Raw genomic sequence first — 20392 nt, 5'->3', positions numbered from 1 at the left:
ATCTGTTCACTCTTGAGAAGTCACGTAGTTTATGAAGACATTGTATCTCTCTCATCAGAAACTCCTTTTAAGCCATGTGCACATTCTTGTTGTCACCACTCATAGAACGTGATCATACCAGTGAAAAGAATCTAGATTGATCAGTATATAAGAGCGAGCTGTTCATATGTGTGGCATCGACGTCTCATTTTCTCCCCCTCCTGATCTCACATCGTCATGGCTCAGGCTCGAAAGGTGTGCTGATGTCGTCTGAATGATTGAAAGACAACATCACTCAATTGGCCAAATTGTCACCTAGATTCCTCTTGATCTCCCGGGTACTAGAATTCTCAATGGCGCCAACTGGGCCAACAACTCCGCTACCGAAAACCTTGCAACTAACTCAGGGACCTTGATAATTTTCGATCAATCCACTCCAGGCCAGGATGCCGACAGAGTCAGATCGCTCTGAGTTTACGTCTCATTTAAGTCATTGACGTTATATTGGATCAGTGGCTCATCCACAACTATCTCGACGGTTACAAGATCTTCAACATGGGAAGCAACAACTGGGCTTCGGTTTCCAGAGGCAACACAGTCGTACGTGGATTCCATCGCCGGTACTATTTGTAGCGCCTGATCAACTTCGTCCAGCTTGGTGTCCCTGAGTTCGACGGACAGACTTGTAAATGGTCGATCGAGTATAGTGGTAACGGTGAAGAATTCTGGGTAATTACATCTTCCATTACTTTGGGTACGCACCCACCAACACGACCGATCTAGATTCGAGTGCCCAGGGAAGGAGGTGGAGGTGCTGTCTGGACTATCAAGCCTGCATCAAGTCAGGGACCAACTACGGTAACGAGCAGTGCTCCTTGATCTGTTACCAGCCAACACACTAATTTTGACTCTCTAGGTTTTTCTTGATCTGCTCAAGGAGACAGATCCAAACCAGCGCATAAAATTCGCTGTGTGATCATGATCGTCACACTACTTGGAAGTCGTGTAATCATTACTCGTATACAAAACAAATGGTTCTTAAATACGAAAGATGAAAGTGTACATTGAAATTGAATCGTTTGAACTCAGTCGCTCTTCGGGCCAATCACGTTTGTCCCGCAAGTATTCCAACTTCCTGCCATACGCTAAAGGGAAAGCTCTCACCCCTTTTTGGAGGTATGAGGGACTCTTTCTTCCTATCCTCTCTCTCACCGCCGTCTTCCCCGTAGTAAGGCCGTCGTGATCTCGGGCGAGCTATTCAACACCAAGGATCCGAAATTTGGAAGAAAACCTTCTGATGCACAGTAAGGAATAGAATACTATAAAGATTAAAAGACGGACAGGCACCCGAATATCCAACAGGAAAACAATTAAGGAAACTCTAATGAAAAGTAGACAAGAACACTAACGACGCGAGAGATAGACCAGATAAATAGCTGTAAAAGTATGGCACTTATGAAGCTGACTTGAAATTCTACGTAGGCTGAAAGGAGACTCACGTCTCCGGCTGACTCTCAGCTCATCATCCATTGGGTCAACTAAGGATTTTGTATCTTGTAAAATAGAATTCGAATCTTGCGTTCCCATATGACTGGGCTACAGCGTTTATAAGTTGTACTCACGCGGGCAAGATATTAGCAAAAACATTGCTTGGTGCATGCTGGATGCAGATTTTGGCATGATTGACATGATTGACAACGCGGGCTGAATTGATAATGACGCGAGGGCTCGACGCGGGATTGAGCGGACCAATGAGGATCGACGTGAAATCACAATGACGTCACGCGAGCCCATTTGCGGGCTCAACGCGTCCATTTAGCCCATGGCGGACTACTCGTATTTTAAATCAAAGAAATGGAGGATCAGTATGTATAGTAGCGTCAGTCAATACTACACATAATAACAGTGTCGTGCCACGCTCAGTGTTATCCGAAAAGTGGATTCTTAAGTTGAGACGAGATAAGATGGCAGGATATACGAGCTTTTATTCAAACCTACGCGGGTTGCACACGTATTTAAAGTAGCCCGATATAACTAATATGATACCTGCATTTGTCTATCCTACTATTGAACACGTTGACGTGAAAGCAGTGATCAAAACTCGCGACTGCCTGTCCGATAAGTAAATCGTTCAGCAGTCAACGCGCCGACATTAACAGATTTGCTTCAAGTCATGTGGAGTGCTTCTGATGAGTTGTATTCACATCAAAAGTAATGTAATTTAAAACTGTAAAAGACGACCCGAATCGGAAAGCAAACGGACTCCTCATAGAAGACGAGGGCATCAAGTCGACCTCGCAAATCAGCAAGCCTTTCAAATTGCAATACAGAACGGCCGGGCTTCTCGTAGGAGGATATTGCCCAGGAAGGAATGTGTGAAAGGAATCAGTGTTTGATGATGTCAAATCACTGCCCTACCAGTATACCCACGTTCCCCGAGGCGCATTATCGCAACAGTGTTCCCGTGTTCCCTACGACACGGCGACAATCCCCATCGGCGTTCAAATTGAGGAATTCAATGACTTACACATGATTTCCATGAACGTGATATGGTCAGAATTTGACAGACAGATATTGATTGAGAGGATAGTATTTTATTTTGATGGAGTATCGAACGAAAAACAATGGACAAAAAATCCTCTTCGAGTCCCCAACGACATCCGAGCTCTTGCCGATCAACACAGCATGCCTTCCAGCAGCAAGCAAGCATTCAAGATGCATAGGGAAGGCAGTGAACTTATTAGCATTTGCGAACTGATGATCATTACATAACCCAAAAGGAAAACGAGAAGGGAATGTCCAAGCGTCCCAGCCTCGTCCCACTTTCCCTTCAGTTCAAACCACTCAAGCAAGAGATCGTAATAAACGTGAGTCTCCATTCCAGAAACGAAGAACATAGGCAAGAATCTAATAGCGGAAAACAGTGATCGACAGGGAAACCAAGATTGCAGACGGAAGCGAGGTGTGATAATCAGGTTCGTTGGCTTGGTAGTCAGAGTCATTACAGCTAATGAGATCGGGTTACACGGGCGGTCAGAAACAGGACTGGAACCCAGATATCATCGAAATCCAAGCCGAAATTTGAAGCATAGCGCTAGTCTGGATGCCGCTCGATAGTCCCAACAATCATAACATGCACCGTCAACTTCACCAGGGCTTTAGTACCAAATACCAAAGAGTCGTAGAGTGGGTTGCCCGACAGAGAAGATCTGTTCGACCCCCGATGACAACGCAGATGAGGTATAATCGAGCCTCTTCAACATCCGTAGCAAACCAAGGGTGGGATCAGGCGCCCACGCGCCAGGCATTACCGACGTACGGGGAACTCGAAGATATCGTCTTGATGGCGACTAATAGACCAGCACTTCATAACCGACGATCAGCAATCCATGGCCCAGTTAATGAGCCACCGGTGTGGGATACACCATGCGCACCACTGATGCGCACTATACCATTACCATCAGTAACAGAAGAGTTGGAGGAACTACCCCTGATGTCAACCCCAGCAGGTGCAGTATGCCCTGTACAAGGGCTAGGGAACCAGGATCCTATCGCAATACGACGGTCGTGGGAACATCCTCCGACGCTGATGATGCGGACAATAGCACCGCCACTCGTCGGTGATGCGCTACCTGATACACGGATAGCCTCGCCGGCGCTACGCCACCGGGCCGATGACCGAGAGGAATGGCATCTCAAAGCAGAGTTGAGATATCACGACTCCATCCGGCCAGTCGTCAAACCAGTCCTGAGCGATATGTTGCCGTATCCAGGTCATCGTTGGGGAGCTCTAGAGCTAGATGAAAGCTGTGTGGGGGACTTGAATATCCATTTTGCATACAGCATGGCACCTGCAACGAACCTTCCATTGACCCGAATGAGACTCTTGAGGCCATTCGGTGGCAAACTGGTCGTGAATCCGACCAGAGGAAACCAGTACGTGTCCGTTGGCGACATTCAAAATACCGTCATTGCGTGGATGCGGTGGGAACAACCGCACCTCCAGGATGAGGGCCTTCGGTTAACGAGAAGGGAGGTAGCGCGAGCACGAGATAATACGACAGTCAGAGTGGAAGTCTGGGTTTGGAGGGGACTGACGAAAGTTAGGGGTGAAACTGATTTATGGGAGATCCATTTGTAGTACTGCCTATTCGTATCGCTTACCTGAATGACGATTTTACTTGTATCATGATGCAAAAGAGTTTCATCTAAACACTCACTCGAAAGAAAGTCTGTCGCAGTCTCATGCGGATGCCCAGTGGCATTCGGTGTTCAGACTCCTATATGCTCAATTCTTGTCTTAAATAGTGTCGGATTCTAATGTGTCGGGTTAGCATGCGTAAACACTCTACACAACATCATAGATGCACTTACTGCAAGCATCTGACCAGAGATAGCTGGGGGTAGGAATGAATTAACTTGCGCGTCTGACAGGTGTTCTTGAATGCCTATCGCTGATCGGTTATAGATTTGTTTACATCGATTAACTGCTGGATACGTGACAATGAGGTCTCGCAACATTGCATCTGTGACACACAACCTGTGAATGACATGCAACGCGGCGAGAAAACAGCCTTTTGCGGTTAACACCAAGTCGGAGCTGTCTTGTCACCGATGTTTCGTAGTCTGTTTATGGTAGATGTTGATGGTCAGAAGTCGGTGCAGTTTTGTTACCGATGGGTTCTTTGCTATTTTTGGCTTACATCATGAGCAAAGATTCGGAATTGAAACTCCGCAGCTTGAGCGTCTAAATATCGATTGGTGTTTCTACTACTGGAATAGCAAGGTTCCTTATATCGATAGCGAAGAAGTGGCCGCTAGCAGCTCTTGCCGCGCAAATGTGACCCTCGGTGCTGCAGGACCAAGGGTCCACCAGAGTTCTCAGTCTAAGGTCCAATCATGCAGTGACCCGATTGGCCACTAGCTTGATTATCATCATTCTCGTTTGAATTGACTATATGAGCATTATCGTAGATATAGCCTGGTACTGGTGTAGCCCAGTCGATGAGATCAATACTATCACATCTTCCACTAAATAACTGTTTCGATTGATTCAGTAAATTTGGCAGACATGATAAGTATGTATGTATGCTTGATCGAATCCTGTCGGGGAGTTTTGCCGGGAAACTTCGGCATCCGTGTCAGTGTTATACTGTACGCCCTATTGTTTGAACATAAATGATAACTTGCCGCGTCCGCGCGTCCGAGTCACAGAGTAGACACTCAGTCGGGAAAGTAGTCTCGAAATTTCTGAACTCATTCGTAGTTCAAGCTTCACGGAGGATGAAATTTCAATCAAGTGATGGAAGGCACCGGTTCAACGGCTGTGCTATGAAAACTTGGATCAATAGTGCATCTATGATTGATATCCGTACTTACTCCGACTCGTTTGGTTTACCAGCATTACAATCTACAAATATCATTTCTATAGATGGAAAGAAGGGAAACGAGGTGATACCATTCAAGTCGTTTGTCCCCTCCCAACGAAACACAGGTCAAGTGTTTGATGTTAAATCGTAAGTACATGCGGTTGAATCTCCCAGCTTTGAAATCTCTTTTGTAGCTACAGCAATCATCGTGGTTGTACGGTAGTCTAAGATTTGATGACAACTCAAGATAAAAAAATCTGATCTACGCATTGGAAAGAGACAAACGACTCGGGCCCTTGAGTCTCAAATATTGTCTTATGAAACAACTATCAATTGAATGAAAAGGGTATCGATATAGAGTGAGGCGGAATAAATAAGCTGATAGAAGGATTTGGAAAGCAGGCGATAATTTCAAAATGCCCAAGAAACTTATATCACAGGCTCAACCAGTACTATTTTCCTTTCAATATGCTGATTTGTACTTTCTACTAACCTAAATTTCCACGGTCAAACCCACACCAAAAGACGCTTTTCCGAAAACTACTTTTAAGAGGTCATGTATCTTGATTCGACGTGGCGGGACATGACTATCATCTCAGAACGAGGACCGTAACCTATTGGAGGCTTCCGCTGCGTAGAATGACTTTGGATATCCGCCATTCCTCAGTTAGTCAACGAGAGACTCATGCTGATTATTTTAAGCCCAATAAAGGTTTCCTGTACTCAATACGCTCTCCGACCTCTGAACAACTATGATCGGTGCGCCGAAAAATATTCCCTATTTCATTCATCATTAAGTACATTTGATTAGAAACCGACGGGACCCGGATAGCAATATTACAAATGGCAGCCATCGAGGACTACCTCAATCTACAGCAACAAAAACGAACTGCAACACCAGTGAATCCAAAATTGAATTCCAAAACCGATAGCCCGAGTAAGTCCTATGATTAGAACCTATTTTCCATGCAACCAACATAACCTCATAAACAAAGGCAACAAACGTCACAAGTCAAAGAGAATATCAAAAAGAGAAGTGTGAACATGTCAGAGCCTGCTTCATGCCAAATCATCTGACAGATTGATAATCATAACGTCCTCTCGTGTCAAACATTTCGACAAACCTGAGAACGTCATGAGAACACCCTCATGCATTAAATCTTTCCCAAGGACTACATGAACAAGTCTTTCGAGTGTCCATAGTATCGTCTGAGCTGACAGAGAGATAATAACACAAAGCACACGTATTTCTGTATTTCGGTTTCCCAAGACGCGACATACGAGTCTCAAGAATCAACAAATGATTCCTATTGGATATGGATGAATTAGGTGGGTGATACCAACGCCCAAGGCCATTGACGATTAGGTAATCTAGTAGAGGTAAACGAAGGCCTGACTTGACTTTAGTCCAGAATCAAGAGCTTCAATCAAAGTTCCATCGTAAACGTGAGTCCATCTCCTAGAACATGAAGCGAAAAGGGATTCAATCGCCCAGAGCAGTAATCCGTGGGCCACCAGAGATTGGAAGGTAAAGCAACGGGTTATAACTTGAGGTATGTTATTCATAAGCGATTAGCGATAATCGAGCTGAAATCGAGGTTTGGAAGCGGGAAGAAATCAAGACTACAACACAAGCGTTTTTGCCAGACTTTGAGGTCCAGCGCTGGTCTCTATGTCGTTCTATAACGTCGATGCCCATAACATGCGAAATCGCGCTCGTCAAGATCCTAACACCAAAGAGAGAATTTTAAAGTGGATTCGGCAGTTAGAATATCTGCAGAGCCCAATAATATCGGAGGCGGAGGATACCCATGCCCCTTCAACAGTAACGGCCATGACGGCTAGTCAGGTCCCATCTCGGGCGCCAAGTTTGCTGAGGTTGCCAGTAGATGAAGCAGTTGAAGAGTTGCTTCCGGTGACGAGAACAAGGGTAGCACATCCGAATCAACGATCCGGCACTACTGGTCCTGCGAGCGAACGGGGTCATCCACTTGCGCCGGTGATGCAAACTATACCACTGCCACAGACTACAGAGATAGAGACGCCCTCGAGGTCAACCACAGCCAGTAAATCCCGCTCCATTGAAGATTATGCAGCCGGCCACCCATTCGGTTATCTACCGAATGGGACACCCCATTACCAGGGCGGGATATCTGGAGCGCATCAAGTCCATCACCGACTGCCATCATCGATGCCGGCAGCCGCCGTTCCCACGGGTGCAAACCCGCCCGCTGGATACCACCAGGAAATTATATGTTACCTCAACGCTAGCTTGAGATATCATGAATCCCTTCGGGCTGTCGTCAAACCGCTCTTGAGCGACATGCCGCCATATCCAGGTCATTGTTGGGGCGCCCGAGATGAGGATGTAACCTGTGAAGGGGCCTTGAATATCCATTTTGCGTACAACACGATACCGGCAACATACCCACCAAAGACTCGAATGAGGCTCGTCAGGCCATTTGGTGGCAAGCTAATTGTGACTCCAACCGTAGGAAACCAGTTTGTGTCCGTCGGGGATGTACAAAAGGCTGTAATCGCATGGATGAGGTGGGAGCAACCCCATGTTCAAGATGAGGGTTTTCGCTTGACAGGAAGGGAGATAGCTCGAGCACGAGATGATACAACAGTCAGCGTCGAGGTCTGGGTTTGGAGGGGATTGACGAGCGTTGGGGGAGATTTATGGGAGATCCATTTGTAGATCCGAAAGACAACGTTCCTGGCGTGACCTGTCAAGAATGACAGTCACTCCTTATGTCCACGTTTTCCGAGGAAATAAGTATGAATATAGACTACTGTATCATTACGACCTTATGTTCACTGTCAGTAATTACGTAATGACAGCTGTCACATGGATCTTAGTTCACGATGTGTGAAAACTGTTGACACAATGTTCATGTTTCCTTTTTGGGATTTGGGACTTCCTTTTTAGGTTATGTTTTACCCTTTTAGGTTATGTTTTGATTGATGGGGGTGTTTACACCCCCTGTTGACTGTTGACATGAACTAATTTTAGTTCAAAAATGCCTTGTTGACTGTTGACGTGAACATAAGGTCGTAATGATACAGTACGTTGCCTGATAGATGGCTCCGGATCAATCCTGGTACCAGGCGACTCTGACAATGTATCCTTATCGTCAGTTTATCTGATGCAGGCCTCTTGATGAGCTTTTTTCTGATGTTTATGAGCGGGGAACAGATGAGCAATGCCAGATCATCGATCAAGGTTCTTGTCAAATTCTCAGTCATGTGGATGACTTGAAGTTGCCCATAGCATCAGTTACGAACCATCGACATTGACTAGTCTCAACACTATGTGTACGACGTTCCTTCACGGTGGGTGTTCCAAAATCCAAAGGGGTTGACCGATCGGATACAAGTAGCTCCATACAAAACTTGTAATAGTACATATAATATACATCCTAAATCTTTAAATCTCACAAAAATACACATGTGACGAATCAATGATAATGACCATCACACGCTTCGATGGGGCACCCAGAGTAAAGGCATATACATCATTGTTTTCAACGCCATTAGGAATTCGCGAGCCCTGTAGAAGCGATCAGTTATCGGTAGCTATACAGAAGACAGGATAGACCCACAAATGTATCCCGGAGACAGTCGTCATCCCACTCTGCAGGTTGTACTATGTTTTCGAGATTGTGCAATCGAATCTGGAAACATGGTAGCGTGAGCATTTCGCTCGACACCGAGGCGAACTAAAAATCGAAGGCATACCTGTCTAACTAACCATTCCGACCACTTGTGGAACGTCTCTCCTGGTATCTTATCTCTCAAGAAGCAGAGAAAAGAGTACCGATATTGAACAACAATTTTGAGTAAATCTGCATCAAGGGCATCACCGTGTTTATAGCAAGCCTCCCATGCTGATTTGGCGCAATAAGTCAGAATGTGGTCGGCGACAGTGAAAGCTGGGGTTTCGTTGGGTTCAGGCTTCCAGACAAGGTTCTTAGCGTATCGAAGCGCCGTCTGGCTTATGACTCCAAAACAGGCTTTCGCAAAATCCGCATGCAGCTGGTCGAGATTTAACGCAAATTGGCCAGATCGTTTTGGATCCGTGAGAAAGTCGATGAACGACGCGTGTATAATACGCAAAGGATTTTGACATGGCTTATCAGAAGTAACTTCTACCACCGAGTAGAGCCTGCGCAAAGCCGCCTCAAACCTATTTCTTCTGAGGCCCAGGAGGTTAGCGAGCTGGAGGGCCGGTAACGAGGGATAGAGAGCAGAGATTCCAATGAGCTGGAGAGCGTGGGCCCGTTGTTGCGGTTGTACGTCCTTCAGGATTTCCATGTACAACTGATCGAGATAGTGGAAAGGGTTCAGTGTGGAGGACTGGGCGGGGGAATCAATGAATTGGATGACACCCTCAAGTTGGGTCTCAGGATCATCGACGCCAGGATCTTCAACATATCTCGACACTGTTTCGGCATAGACGAAATATCCAGACGCGGCGTTGATCAGTTTCTCTAGGTCTTCCGCCGCGGGCCAATCCCTGATGCCATACTTCTCTGCTATACCCTTAAATCTGGCCCATAAAAACGTTTCTATATCTCGACGAGTCTCGGAATCATCCACCGTAATCTCCTTCCTCCAACAAAGCTTGTTCACACGATCGGCGTTGAACGCAGACTTGATCTGGTACTCCGGACGACTGCAGATCATCCAGATAATGGGAAGACGTTGGGCGGAAGAAGTGATGAGGTTTATGATACTGCGCTGAGCGTCAGTTCCTTGACACTCGTCCAGCCCATCAATAATGATCAATAGCTTCTGTTCGTTGTTCGAATGAGATAAGGGTTCGACGATGAGCTTCTGAAATTGGGTCTCCATGTCCTTCTTGAGAAGTCCAGGATCAGCCATAACCTGTTCTTCAACATGTCGTCTGTATTTTTCATCTCGCAATGAAAGCTGATATGCGATGGAAATAAAAAAGGCACCAGGGTCGTTCTGACCACGCGGACGAGAGATGAAGAAAGCAGCGCCGAGCATTTGTTCGCCCTTGGCTGTTTCTGCAACAGTTTGTGCAACGGCGGTCTTGCCCACACCAGCAAGCCCAAAGACCCATAAGACGTTCCACTTCCTACTCAAATTTCTCATCCACTCGAAGATCGCTTTGGTTACGGATTCGCGGGTACCAGGATGACATCGTGGTGGTGGGTAACGAGCCAATGAATTCATTTCGGTGCCTTCGATAGAATGTTTATGAAGGATCTCGTGAACTATAACAGTTGCTCAGGATAAGAAAAGACAGGAAGATGAAAGGACGTACTATTTTGGCCGCCGTAGAAGTGAAAAGCTTTGCTATTGTCGATCATCGTGGTGTCGGTGATGACTGTATTCTGTGCCCTTGAGAAGAAACCCCCGCTAGCGGGGGCAGCATAGCCTGCATACTTGAGCTACGGATAAGAAAACACACATGTCTCATGCACTTACCGGAAGGAATCATGGCGGAATGCGGACGAGGTCGTCGCCTAGTGAATAAAAGTACTAATATGTGGCGGGTGATATAGCAGCTCTACTGGGCTGTGAGTCGTCAGGGAGCTAAGGTGGAGGGAAGCAGAGGGAAGAACTTCCAGGGTCCAGATACCGTTGCATAATTAATAGTTCATGTTTAAGCGCCTCGGCATGTGCCTTGCACTAGGGAAAGTTCCACGGTCAGAGGCCCGTAAATGTACAAATGTCGTTAACCCATCATACATATGACAATGGGCTCTTCTCACGAGAAGAAGTCAAAGAGAAGCCATTCCAGTTGGCGTTTCGGTTGCTGTTGACCCAAGTCCGGATTAGACAAGATCAAAAATCATTGATTATCGATTCATACTTATGAGCATTTCCAGATTACAAGTCACGTTTAAGAGTATTTTCTCCTTCAAACACTTATCCCATTCTGCCTACACGGTTTTCGTGCAATCCGTCTTTGAGAATTTTACCGTAAGCCCGTTTTTCTAGTAGTTTCCCTGGCTCATGCAAATTTTCGAGCGCCGAATGGAGATTCCGTTATCGAAGGATTGATCTTGAATCATTACCATTTCTGATGCAGCAAACTTTGATGAAGTCACTCGTCAGTAAGCTTCCCAATGCTGTGTACGGACCGTCTTTTCAGCCAAAGTAGTACTTTAATAAATCATTTTTTCAACGCAATACCTGTTCTCCAGGCGAGCCAGCAGTAAGAGGTATCGTCAAGACTCAAGAGCTGCTCCTTGGGTTCTTTGCTCAGGACACATATCGGTTATGTCAGTCGATATCAACACAGCATCCATTCCACCTCCCAGATTTCTTCAGTTCTTGACACGGCGGACATTTAACTGTAAAGTCGGCATCCGGCCTGGGATGTCCATCTTTCTTTATTTGGAGATGTTTCATGTCGCTAGAATCTTCGGCTGCTACGGCAATCTGCTGTTATGTGACAAGTGACCGACTTGACAATTAACATGACACCCCAGACTCCTTCCCAGTCCACTCTTGCTCGGGCGGGGAAAACAGAGATAAACAAATCTAACGAACGTGGGAAGCGTGAGGCTCTGCCACGTGAGGGAGTCAGCGAGTGTCGGCAGCAGAGCACGTTCTTTGCGAGCCGTGTCACGGTAACGAAGGTAACACCTCTTACCTTTGTTCCTGCTCGTACCAGGCGACACGGCTCAATCGAAAAGTTTTCTCTCGTTTTCCTTTTCTTTCTAAGAATACAACACACTCATTGGTCCGAACACCAGTCACTCCATGGACGCCCCAGACTACGAATCAGAGGAATACTCAGGCATACGCCAAGACTTGGCTCATGCTTTGAACATGACCGAGCAGGAAGCCGCCGAACACCTTGCGAGCGTATGGAGGCAGAGAAACCCAAGGCAGGGAAGACATGACCCACCTCCGCACCAGCCACGGGACCCTTCCCCACCAGCCCAAGCACAACGAGAGCCAGAAGACGAGCCCCAGCCTGACCTACCCCCTGCGGCAGTCGAAGAAAGGAAGAATGCTCCCAAGATCATCATGGATAGAGGTATCCCCGCCGTTAGACTGTCCGACCCTTCAGAGCACGCTCTCCGCAAGCTCAGGAATTTTGAATACGTCGAGTTGTGGTATTTCACCCCTAAGGGCTGCGAGGCCGCGGCCTCCCACGCAGTATCGCTCGACGCTGACACCTTCACCATAGCGAAATCCGATTCCAACCTTACGCTCCTCCCAACCCGTTCAACCTCCATGCCCAAAAACAGTATCATCCAAGACCAACACCTCTCCTTCAGCGACATGGGCACCGCTAAAAACAATCTTATCACTCATATGCAAAGATGTGGTTGGCCGGATGGCGTGGTCACCTCCTTCATGAAATTCTACACCCTACTAGACACGCACCCGATAAGATCACAACCGCAAGGAGAACAAGCGATTCTCATGTACCAAGCCGAAGTGAGGCGAGATTGGCATAGGGAACTCGCAGCCAGCAGAGATCACAGGGTTTTTAATCTCGCCCGCGTCTGCAATGGCCGCTTACAGATAATCGTCGATTCCATAAGAATAGACCTACACAATCAATTAATCAGGGTAAGCCTACTTCCCTCCCCCTCGAAGTCTTTTCCCTGTTCTGACTGCTCCTCTCCCCTCCCCACCCTTTTCTCGCACTGAAATTGTCACGTCTCCATTTGCCCCTGCCCCTTCTGCCCCTCGTCCCCGCCCAAAACCAACCCTCGTATGTTTTACACTCCGTAATAACACACTGGGTGGGCCCTGCCCCTTTCCGCCTCTGATCTGTCTACACAGGATCTTACGGCAGCCAAGGCACAGCCCTTGCAAGGCTCCTCACGCCGCTCGCGCCATCGCAAGGCCCACTCTCGCTCCCGTTCCCCTCCTCGCAGAGGCAAGCGTAAGCGCAGCCCATCCCCCTCGTCAGATGACAGCAGTGACAAACCACGGCGTAGAAAGCCTTTTCGTGCCCCTCAGCCATCGTCCCGCACCAACCTCCTCTCGGTCTGTCCAACCTGCCTGGGCCGCCACCCGCACGACGTCGCAAACTGCCGAGCACCCCTTAAATGGGATGGGTCTGAAGCAAACAGGTGCACCCGCAACTCCAAAGGTCACCTCCAAGACCCTGATGGTGCCACCCTCTGTACCGATTGGCAGAAACCACGAGGATGTTCAGATACTACCACAGCTCATGCCTCCAGACACCAGTGCTCTGGCTGTGGCGGTCGAGACCACGGCGCTCAGACGTGCTCTCGAGCACAGAAGCGCTAGGCCGTTATCTCCTTACCAGGCGTCGGAGTGGGCCCTCCAGCTCGACGCCGCAAATCTTACTGTGAAATATTCCAATTTAGCTCACATGTTCAATTATGGTTTCCACGCCGGTCTCCCGACCATTATTTCTACTTACACACCCCCTAATAATACATCAGTGCTCGAGCACTATAACGAACTTGTTAAAGCTATTAATTTAGAATTCTCAAAGGGGAGATACCTGGGTCCTGCCTCCAAGGCGCAGATCGAAGAAATACTTGGCCCCTTCCAATCTTCCCCTCTTAGCATCATTCCCAAACCAAACAAGCCAGGGAAGTTCAGGATCATCCAAAACTTCTCGCATCCACACGCTCCAAGCAAAGGAATATCCTCCATCAACAGCGCCATTCTCTCGGATCAGTACCCCTGCACCTGGGGAACCTTTAGCACGATTTCTCTCCTGCTAGAAACTCTCCCCCCAGGATCAGAAGGTGCGGTACGAGACGTCAAAGAAGCCTACCGCACAGTACCATTCCACCCGTCTCACTGGCCAGCCACTGTAGTCAGACTCCCAGGCAAAGATCTTTTCGCGATCGACACACAGGACGCCTTCGGCTTGGCATCAGGAGGAGGGGTATATGGCAAGATAGCCGACGCAGGGGCAGACCTGATGAGAGCGCATGGCCTAGGACCAGTCTCGAAATGGGTGGATGACCACCTCTTTCTCAGAGTTCCTTTATCTTATCTCGACGCCTTCAACAAACTAAGACAGTCTCGAGCCCAAACCATTAAGCTCACGGGTGGACTGCGTCACTCAAAAGGTCGCTTATGGTTTCGAGGAGACGACTTGGACAATGGCATGCTTCAAGAGTTTGATGAAGATCACTCTTTTCCCATCCAAAACAGGTCTCTAGACTCCCCACGCTCGGCACACGATGCCACCTTTTCCTACGCTTTTCAAGATATTGATGAGATCTCACATCGCCTGGGAATCCCGTGGGAGCGCGAGAAAGACTCTCCTTTTGCCCCAACTTTCACCTTCATAGGCCTCGCATGGAGCCTAATTTCACGCTCAGTCACTCTCCCCCTACCCAAGAGGCAAAAGTACCAAAGGGCGATAGAGGAATGGGAATGCACCAAGACGCACACCCTGAATGATGCCCAAAAGCTGCATGGTAAGCTGCTACACGCCACTTTGGTGCTAACACGAGGCAGGCCCTACCTCATAAACATCGAGGCTTTTCTCGGCGTCTTCCACGACACACCTTTCAAACCCCGCACCCCCTCAAAGCATCTAGCCTCGGACCTTAGCTGGTGGAAGACAGCCCTTTCCACCCACATCGAAAGGCCATTACGATCCTCCGTCGTCGTCGAGGACCTCCATGCCTTCTCAGATGCCAGCTCCGAGGTGGGAATCGGAATCGTTATTGGAGCCCGTTGGCGAGCGTGGAGACTGGTCCCTGGATGGAACACTCCGGGTACAGGCAGAGACATTGGATGGGCCGAGGCCATGGGATTCTATTTCCTGGCAGCCACTATCGCTGACCAAAGACCAGGAGAAGGACACTACAGACTCTTCGGAGACAACATGGGAGTGGTTGAAGGCTGGTGGAGAGGCCGAAGCCGCAACAGACCCACCAACGACATTTTTAAGCTGGTGGGAGAACTCGGACAGCTATCTAACTCCTCGTTCTACACTAGGTACGTCCAATCTGCTCTCAATCCAGCAGACGACCCCTCAAGAGGCATCTACGGCCCCCTCAGCCTCCTACTCCCAGCAACAGAGATCCCCCGCCCCTTTAGAGACCTTATCGTGGATTTCAACCATCCCCAACTCCCAATCGAGAGAAGCATGGCAAAGCAAGGAGCAGCCCCCTCTCCCAAGCAAAAGCCTCCCAGAGACCCAACTAGGTCGACTCGTAGCTACGCCCTCGATCGCCAAGCCGAGGAAACTGCCGCTCGGTCTGCAGGATGGTAAAACTACCACCAAGTTTAACTCGCCTCTCCCCAAACCTCCACCGACCTCATCATCTCCGGCTCCCTACAAACCAACTCTCACTCCAGCTCCATCTCTGCTCCGCCCACATGTGATTGCAAGACTAAGGCTAACAAGCTGGATTCCACACTCGGCTGCCTCAATCCCACCAACAAACGAACAAGAACGAGTTCGCCAAGTCCTCAGCGCAGGGTGGGATGAGTCGACGCTAGCCACATACGGTACCGGCCTCCTCACCTACCACGTCTTCTGCGACGCCTTGAGCATCACAGAAGAAACCCGCACCCCTACCTCTCCCAGCCTTCTTTCCTCCTTCATCGCAGCTCTGGCAGGTTCCTACTCGGCCTCAGCCATTGCCAACTACGTGGCGAGCCTCAAGGCTTGGCACGTCCTCAACAGACTGGAATGGCGCCCAAATGAAGATGAGGTCAGAGTTCTCATGAGGGCAGCTGCAAAGACCACACCCGCCTCCTCCAAAAAGCCGAAACGTGCTCCAGTAACCATATCCATCATCACCGCCATCCACGCCAACCTAGATCCAGAAAACCCCCTCCACACGGCAGTCTATGCGTGTTTGACAGTGGCGTTCTACGCAACAGCTCGTTTAGGCGAGATGACAGTCCCCAACCTCGAAGCCTTTAATCCCTCCCTCCACCCGACCAGAGATTGCCTTGAGACAATCGTTGATCGCACGGGCATTGCCACCACCATTCTCCACCTCCCAAAGACCAAGACGTCCCAAACCGGTGAGGACGTACACTGGACAGGCCAGGAAGGTTTGTCTGACCCGGTGGCTGCTATGGACAAACACTTGCGACTGAACAATCCCCCTGCCACAGCCCACACCTTCGCATACCCCCACGGAAAGACATTCAGGCCTCTCACAAAGCGAAACTTCATGTTAGTCGTCAACATGGCTGTGAAGAAAGCAGAGCTATCACCTCTACAAGGGCATGGCATTCGCATTGGCTCAACACTCGAGTATCTACTCAGAGGACTCTCCTTTGAAGCAATGAGGACAAAAGGGAGGTGGGCCAGCAACGCCTTCTCAGTCTACATCACCAAACACGCCGAAATCCTTGCACAGCACACTCACTTGGGGGATCCCCAACACCCCCTCAGCGCGCAACCGGCCCTCTCCAGGGCCAGAACTCATTAATCAAAGCACTCTGCGCATAGCCTGGCTTAAAGCATACCGTCCTTCCTAGCAGGTGAGGGGCATCGAAACTTCCTTTTGTGTCAGGACTAACCTGTTGGGAGCAGCCCAGTCTCGATGAGGTTTGCTCAGGACGGACAAGAAAGTCCAATCAGCCGGGCTTTGCCCATTTCTATCTGCTCTCTTTACTCTAATACCATTCTCTTCGTTCGCAGCTACTGTCCTTTCCATACATGATACGATGATATTTTCCTGCCGCAATACATTCCCTTCGTATCCTTAACAGCTTGGCAAAGACCCGTAACTCGCTGCGAGGGACTGGCACAATATGTCGTCTCACTTTATTTGTAATCACCTCGATTGGGCTGAGTGACATAAACTAAATTTAATATTGTAACGCTCACCGTGCATGATCCGAGTCGTCCCCTAATGGTATCCTGCCCAGATACCACTTTGCGATACACGGGATATTTCTCACTGGACGGATGAAAAAAATCGTGAAGTGAAGAAGGGTTTTGGAGTTCGGGCATGTTGTTTTGCCGAGCAAATTCCTCCGTCTGTTTTGATAAAGATCTGTAGTTTTTTCAACCCACTCCTCTGATACTTTGCGAGTATTGCGGTTCGAAAAAAAGAGGTGTAGCATATGTTTGGGGTTTGTCATTAGTTCCTGAGTGAGTGAATTTTCGCGGAATGTATCGGAGAGGAAAGATGAGATGAATACTAGTAGAAACACTGTTGTTTGTACAATAATGTCAATATCAGCTTGACTTATCATCGGAAACATAGGAATGACGGGGGGAATGTATTAATGCTGCCTGTACTGTATATATCATAGATGCACGGTTACTTTGAATAGTTCCGCAGTGGTACTGATATTAATGAACAGATGAACCACTGATGTTATAATTGAAGTCAGATTTTAATTTAACTCCGCATGCTATGGACAAGATAATTGTTTTCAGTAAATGAACATATTCCAAGGCTGTTATCCTATTTTTTTGGTGACCTTTGCATGAGTTATACACGTTTCGGAGCCAATTCTTTCGAACAAGCCAGGAGTACATCATGCGTTACCCGAATGTCACCCGGGCGTCACAGGGCGTCACCTTGAGTCACCCGACTTATCGATAATGTCAGCGGCTGACTAATGGCGTATTGTGCCAGTCCCTTGCTGGCGCAAGGCGAGTCTCTTGGGTTTGTTTGTTTGGTCGCCGGTCGGAGTCATCCGCATGTGTCAGCAATTGGACTGGGTAGGAGTCTGATGACACCCCGGCTTGGCAGTTAAATGTCCGCCGTGTCATCATCAGTCCCAATCCCTTACTGATCATGAGCTCGGCCATTTCCGTCGAGTATTTGCTCATGGTTACCCTCGCTCGTGAGTGGACTGGGAAAGAGACTGTCTACCTTCTATTCTGCATCAGAAGTTTGGCAATTATCTTTTTTTCGCTTTTTTTCGCTTGTACAAGCTAAAAAAGCGATAAAAAGCGATAAAAAGCGGCAAAAAAGTTGTTGCCACGTTTTGGGCCCGGATTCAAAAAAAGCTGGCCTCCTGCAGACGCCGGGAAAAACTGGAAAAAGCGAAAACCTGGGAAAAAAACTGAAGGTTACAGACGTTACCACTAGATGTACCTAATGCTGAAGAGACCATTTTATTATTTCGACTTTTGCCTGGCTTTTGCACATGTATCAAATTTGCAAAAAGGCCGAAAAGCGACAAAAGGTAAAAAGCAAATTGCCAATTTGCTGATGTGTCCGTCCAAAACAGAATATTCGAATCATGACGATGCACCCAGAGCTGAAGCACGCAATCGACTTGAACCTATCTGCACTGGAACGTAAGCTCAGGCAAAAACTTTATGTGATTGAGGCTAGCTAAATATCCCCGGCAGTGATCAGACTCTTTACAAAGCATCACTCTGGCATACCAGAAGAGCACGTTGAGTTACTCGACGCCGAATATGAATTAATGCCCAGTGACTGCTCGTTCTGGGACAATTGGCACCCTTGTGAATTTCATTCACTCTAACTAATTGAGCCAACCTGTTAACTGTGATGATACAAGTGCTTCATAAATTCTATTGGTACCAGGGCTTTGAGCCCCCACCAATCAGTGAAGCGTTTTTGAGCATTCACAAAAACCTCACGAGGGAGGTCATCTCGTGGCTCTGTGACTCCGGGAGGCGGAGTAATGTCTATCTCATCGAAGAAGCGCAAACACCGACACAGTACTTCAATGAAAATTTTAGAGCCCATGCATTTGCCTCCATTTGCTACGATGCTCATCGCTTTGGACAGCCACTTCGAGATTGTTAGAACCTTGCCAGAATGTCACGGCGTCACGCTGTCACATCTGTCACATATTTTATTACATAATAATTTCCCTCTGCTGCTACAGTTCGACGGAGGCTAAACTATCGGCATACTGCTAAAATGGCGCAAGCTACAGACTTACCTATTGAACTTATCGATCTAATCTTATCTTTCTTACCTCCGAACCATGCGGAGCAAGTACAATGGAGAAGGGCGGCGGCGGCTATAGGAAGAGAGGTCAGGCCGGCAGGTTGGAACCTATCGGATCATCGGTGCAGACGGTGTGGGAGAGTATGCTTAGCAATGTGGGACAGGGAGGAACAGAAGGCGTGGGTAATACAGAGATGGGGATACTGGGGACCGCGACACTGGGCGATAGCAGGATTCTTTGTGCTATGTCCATGTGATGCGATGTTAGGTAACTACTTCGGGACGTATTGGTTTGTGTGAGTAGATTACCGGTTTAGGAGTTGTTTGTGCTTGTGGACACTTTTATGGTTTGTTTGGTGCTGTTGACGTTTTTATGATCAATTTACTTTTGTTTACTTACTTCTTACTCCACTCTTCTTTTCTCATGTCAAATGTATAATTAGTTTACTTTCCCATACGTACTTCTTTTCACATGTCAGTATATAAATAAGTTACCTAGGGTAGTTGGTCTGTGCGCCGTAGTCTAGGTATATAAAGTAGGTAGAAACTTGTAGAAGACTCCGTCGAGTTCTCTTAGGTTCACGCCTAATAAACTTTTGTCACTTTCCTCTATAATTCTTAAGTTCAGGTGTGACCTGTGACATCACAGTCACAGTCGCCCTAACAGTAGAACTCGACGACTCCGGGGATCGCACAGCACAGTGCCCTCCCCATCTTTTACTCTCTATTCGCTCTCTACTCTCTGCGCGCCATCGCGGCCGCCACACACATAGCCGGTCCCTAGGCTTAAGGGGTGTCTGCGCATAAACACAACGTGCGCCGTGGACATCGGTGGTTTGACACAGACCATCGATAAGACGAGACCTACCATACTGTGTGGTGTTATTTTCTATCCCTGTACTACCTCATTTGTAACTTCTTGTATAAACCTTGTGCTGCGCTTGCATTGTCAAGTGGTACACGCAGAGGAGTGACATTGCCACATTAAGTGCGTGTCTAGATTAGCGTGAAGATCCGTCTTCGTATATAGCTTTATCTAGGGCAGTAGTCGTTCCCTTCGCCAGTGCGGCATTTCTTAAATAAAAACTTTTTTCTTTTTGTATACACGTTCAAGTGAAGCAGGCTATTGGCTTCATTGAACTGGTGGATACGCACCAGTGACAGGAAAGACCTCCCCTCACCTTCTTCAAAATTTCT

The 20392-nt window shown here is 47.9% G+C and overlaps 7 protein-coding genes across 7 annotated transcripts; 6 read left to right on the top strand and 1 right to left on the bottom strand.

Annotated features, from left to right (window-relative positions):
- Positions 1 to 78: 78 nt before the first annotated feature.
- On the top strand, positions 79 to 955 carry AGABI2DRAFT_239342 (light chain of PPO; the record flags this gene model as incomplete). The annotated part of the gene is made up of 6 exons (XM_006459649.1): positions 79 to 234; positions 299 to 436; positions 493 to 579; positions 634 to 708; positions 763 to 837; positions 896 to 955. The coding sequence occupies exons 1-6, from the start codon at positions 217 to 219 to the stop codon at positions 953 to 955; spliced, it is 453 nt and encodes a 150-aa protein (XP_006459712.1). The 5' UTR covers positions 79 to 216.
- Positions 956 to 3202: 2247 nt separating this feature from the next.
- Positions 3203 to 4120, top strand: AGABI2DRAFT_142130 (hypothetical protein; the record flags this gene model as incomplete). Its single annotated transcript, XM_006459590.1, has 1 exon — positions 3203 to 4120. The coding sequence occupies one exon, from the start codon at positions 3203 to 3205 to the stop codon at positions 4118 to 4120; it is 918 nt and encodes a 305-aa protein (XP_006459653.1).
- A 2621-nt stretch (positions 4121 to 6741) lies between these two features.
- AGABI2DRAFT_135022 (hypothetical protein) lies at positions 6742 to 7989 on the top strand. The gene is made up of 2 exons (XM_006459589.1): positions 6742 to 7721; positions 7777 to 7989. Exons 1-2 carry the CDS (start codon positions 7021 to 7023, stop codon positions 7793 to 7795), a joined length of 720 nt encoding a protein of 239 aa, XP_006459652.1. The 5' UTR covers positions 6742 to 7020; the 3' UTR covers positions 7796 to 7989.
- A 711-nt stretch (positions 7990 to 8700) lies between these two features.
- On the bottom strand, positions 8701 to 10929 carry AGABI2DRAFT_177512 (hypothetical protein). The gene is made up of 5 exons (XM_006459588.1): positions 10809 to 10929; positions 10645 to 10758; positions 9090 to 10594; positions 8954 to 9025; positions 8701 to 8901 (listed from the first exon to the last, which is right to left on the bottom strand). The coding sequence occupies exons 1-5, from the start codon at positions 10819 to 10821 to the stop codon at positions 8779 to 8781; spliced, it is 1827 nt and encodes a 608-aa protein (XP_006459651.1). The 5' UTR covers positions 10822 to 10929; the 3' UTR covers positions 8701 to 8778.
- A 1403-nt stretch (positions 10930 to 12332) lies between these two features.
- AGABI2DRAFT_59299 (hypothetical protein) lies at positions 12333 to 12884 on the top strand (the record flags this gene model as incomplete). The annotated part of the gene is made up of 1 exon (XM_006459587.1): positions 12333 to 12884. A coding segment is annotated over one exon (552 nt), but the record flags the coding sequence as incomplete, so codon positions are not given.
- Positions 12885 to 15622: 2738 nt separating this feature from the next.
- Positions 15623 to 16669, top strand: AGABI2DRAFT_58707 (hypothetical protein; the record flags this gene model as incomplete). Its single annotated transcript, XM_006459586.1, has 1 exon — positions 15623 to 16669. A coding segment is annotated over one exon (1047 nt), but the record flags the coding sequence as incomplete, so codon positions are not given.
- Positions 16670 to 18512: 1843 nt separating this feature from the next.
- AGABI2DRAFT_116610 (hypothetical protein) lies at positions 18513 to 19048 on the top strand (the record flags this gene model as incomplete). The annotated part of the gene is made up of 3 exons (XM_006459585.1): positions 18513 to 18570; positions 18625 to 18741; positions 18798 to 19048. The coding sequence occupies 3 exons, from the start codon at positions 18513 to 18515 to the stop codon at positions 19046 to 19048; spliced, it is 426 nt and encodes a 141-aa protein (XP_006459648.1).
- Positions 19049 to 20392: the final 1344 nt, after the last annotated feature.

The sequence above is a fragment of the Agaricus bisporus genome (assembly GCF_000300575.1).
Source record: "Agaricus bisporus var. bisporus H97 unplaced genomic scaffold AGABI2scaffold_3, whole genome shotgun sequence".
Lineage (NCBI taxonomy): Eukaryota > Fungi > Basidiomycota > Agaricomycetes > Agaricales > Agaricaceae > Agaricus > Agaricus bisporus.
This window is presented reverse-complemented; position numbering and strand designations above follow the sequence as displayed.

What these genes read in the sequence shown, in the direction of transcription:
- AGABI2DRAFT_135022 (XM_006459589.1), top strand. Translation starts at nt 7,021, where the DNA reads ATGTCGTTCTATAACGTCGATGCCCATAACATGCGAAATCGCGCTCGT.
- AGABI2DRAFT_177512 (XM_006459588.1), bottom strand. An exon ending in CTTCTACGGCGGCCAAAATA is followed by an intron (nt 10,595 to 10,644) that starts GTACGTCCTTTC and finishes CAACTGTTATAG; the next exon opens with TTCACGAGATCCTTCATAAA. An exon ending in ACTGTCTCCGGGATACATTT is followed by an intron (nt 8,902 to 8,953) that starts GTGGGTCTATCC and finishes TCGCTTCTACAG; the next exon opens with GGCTCGCGAATTCCTAATGG.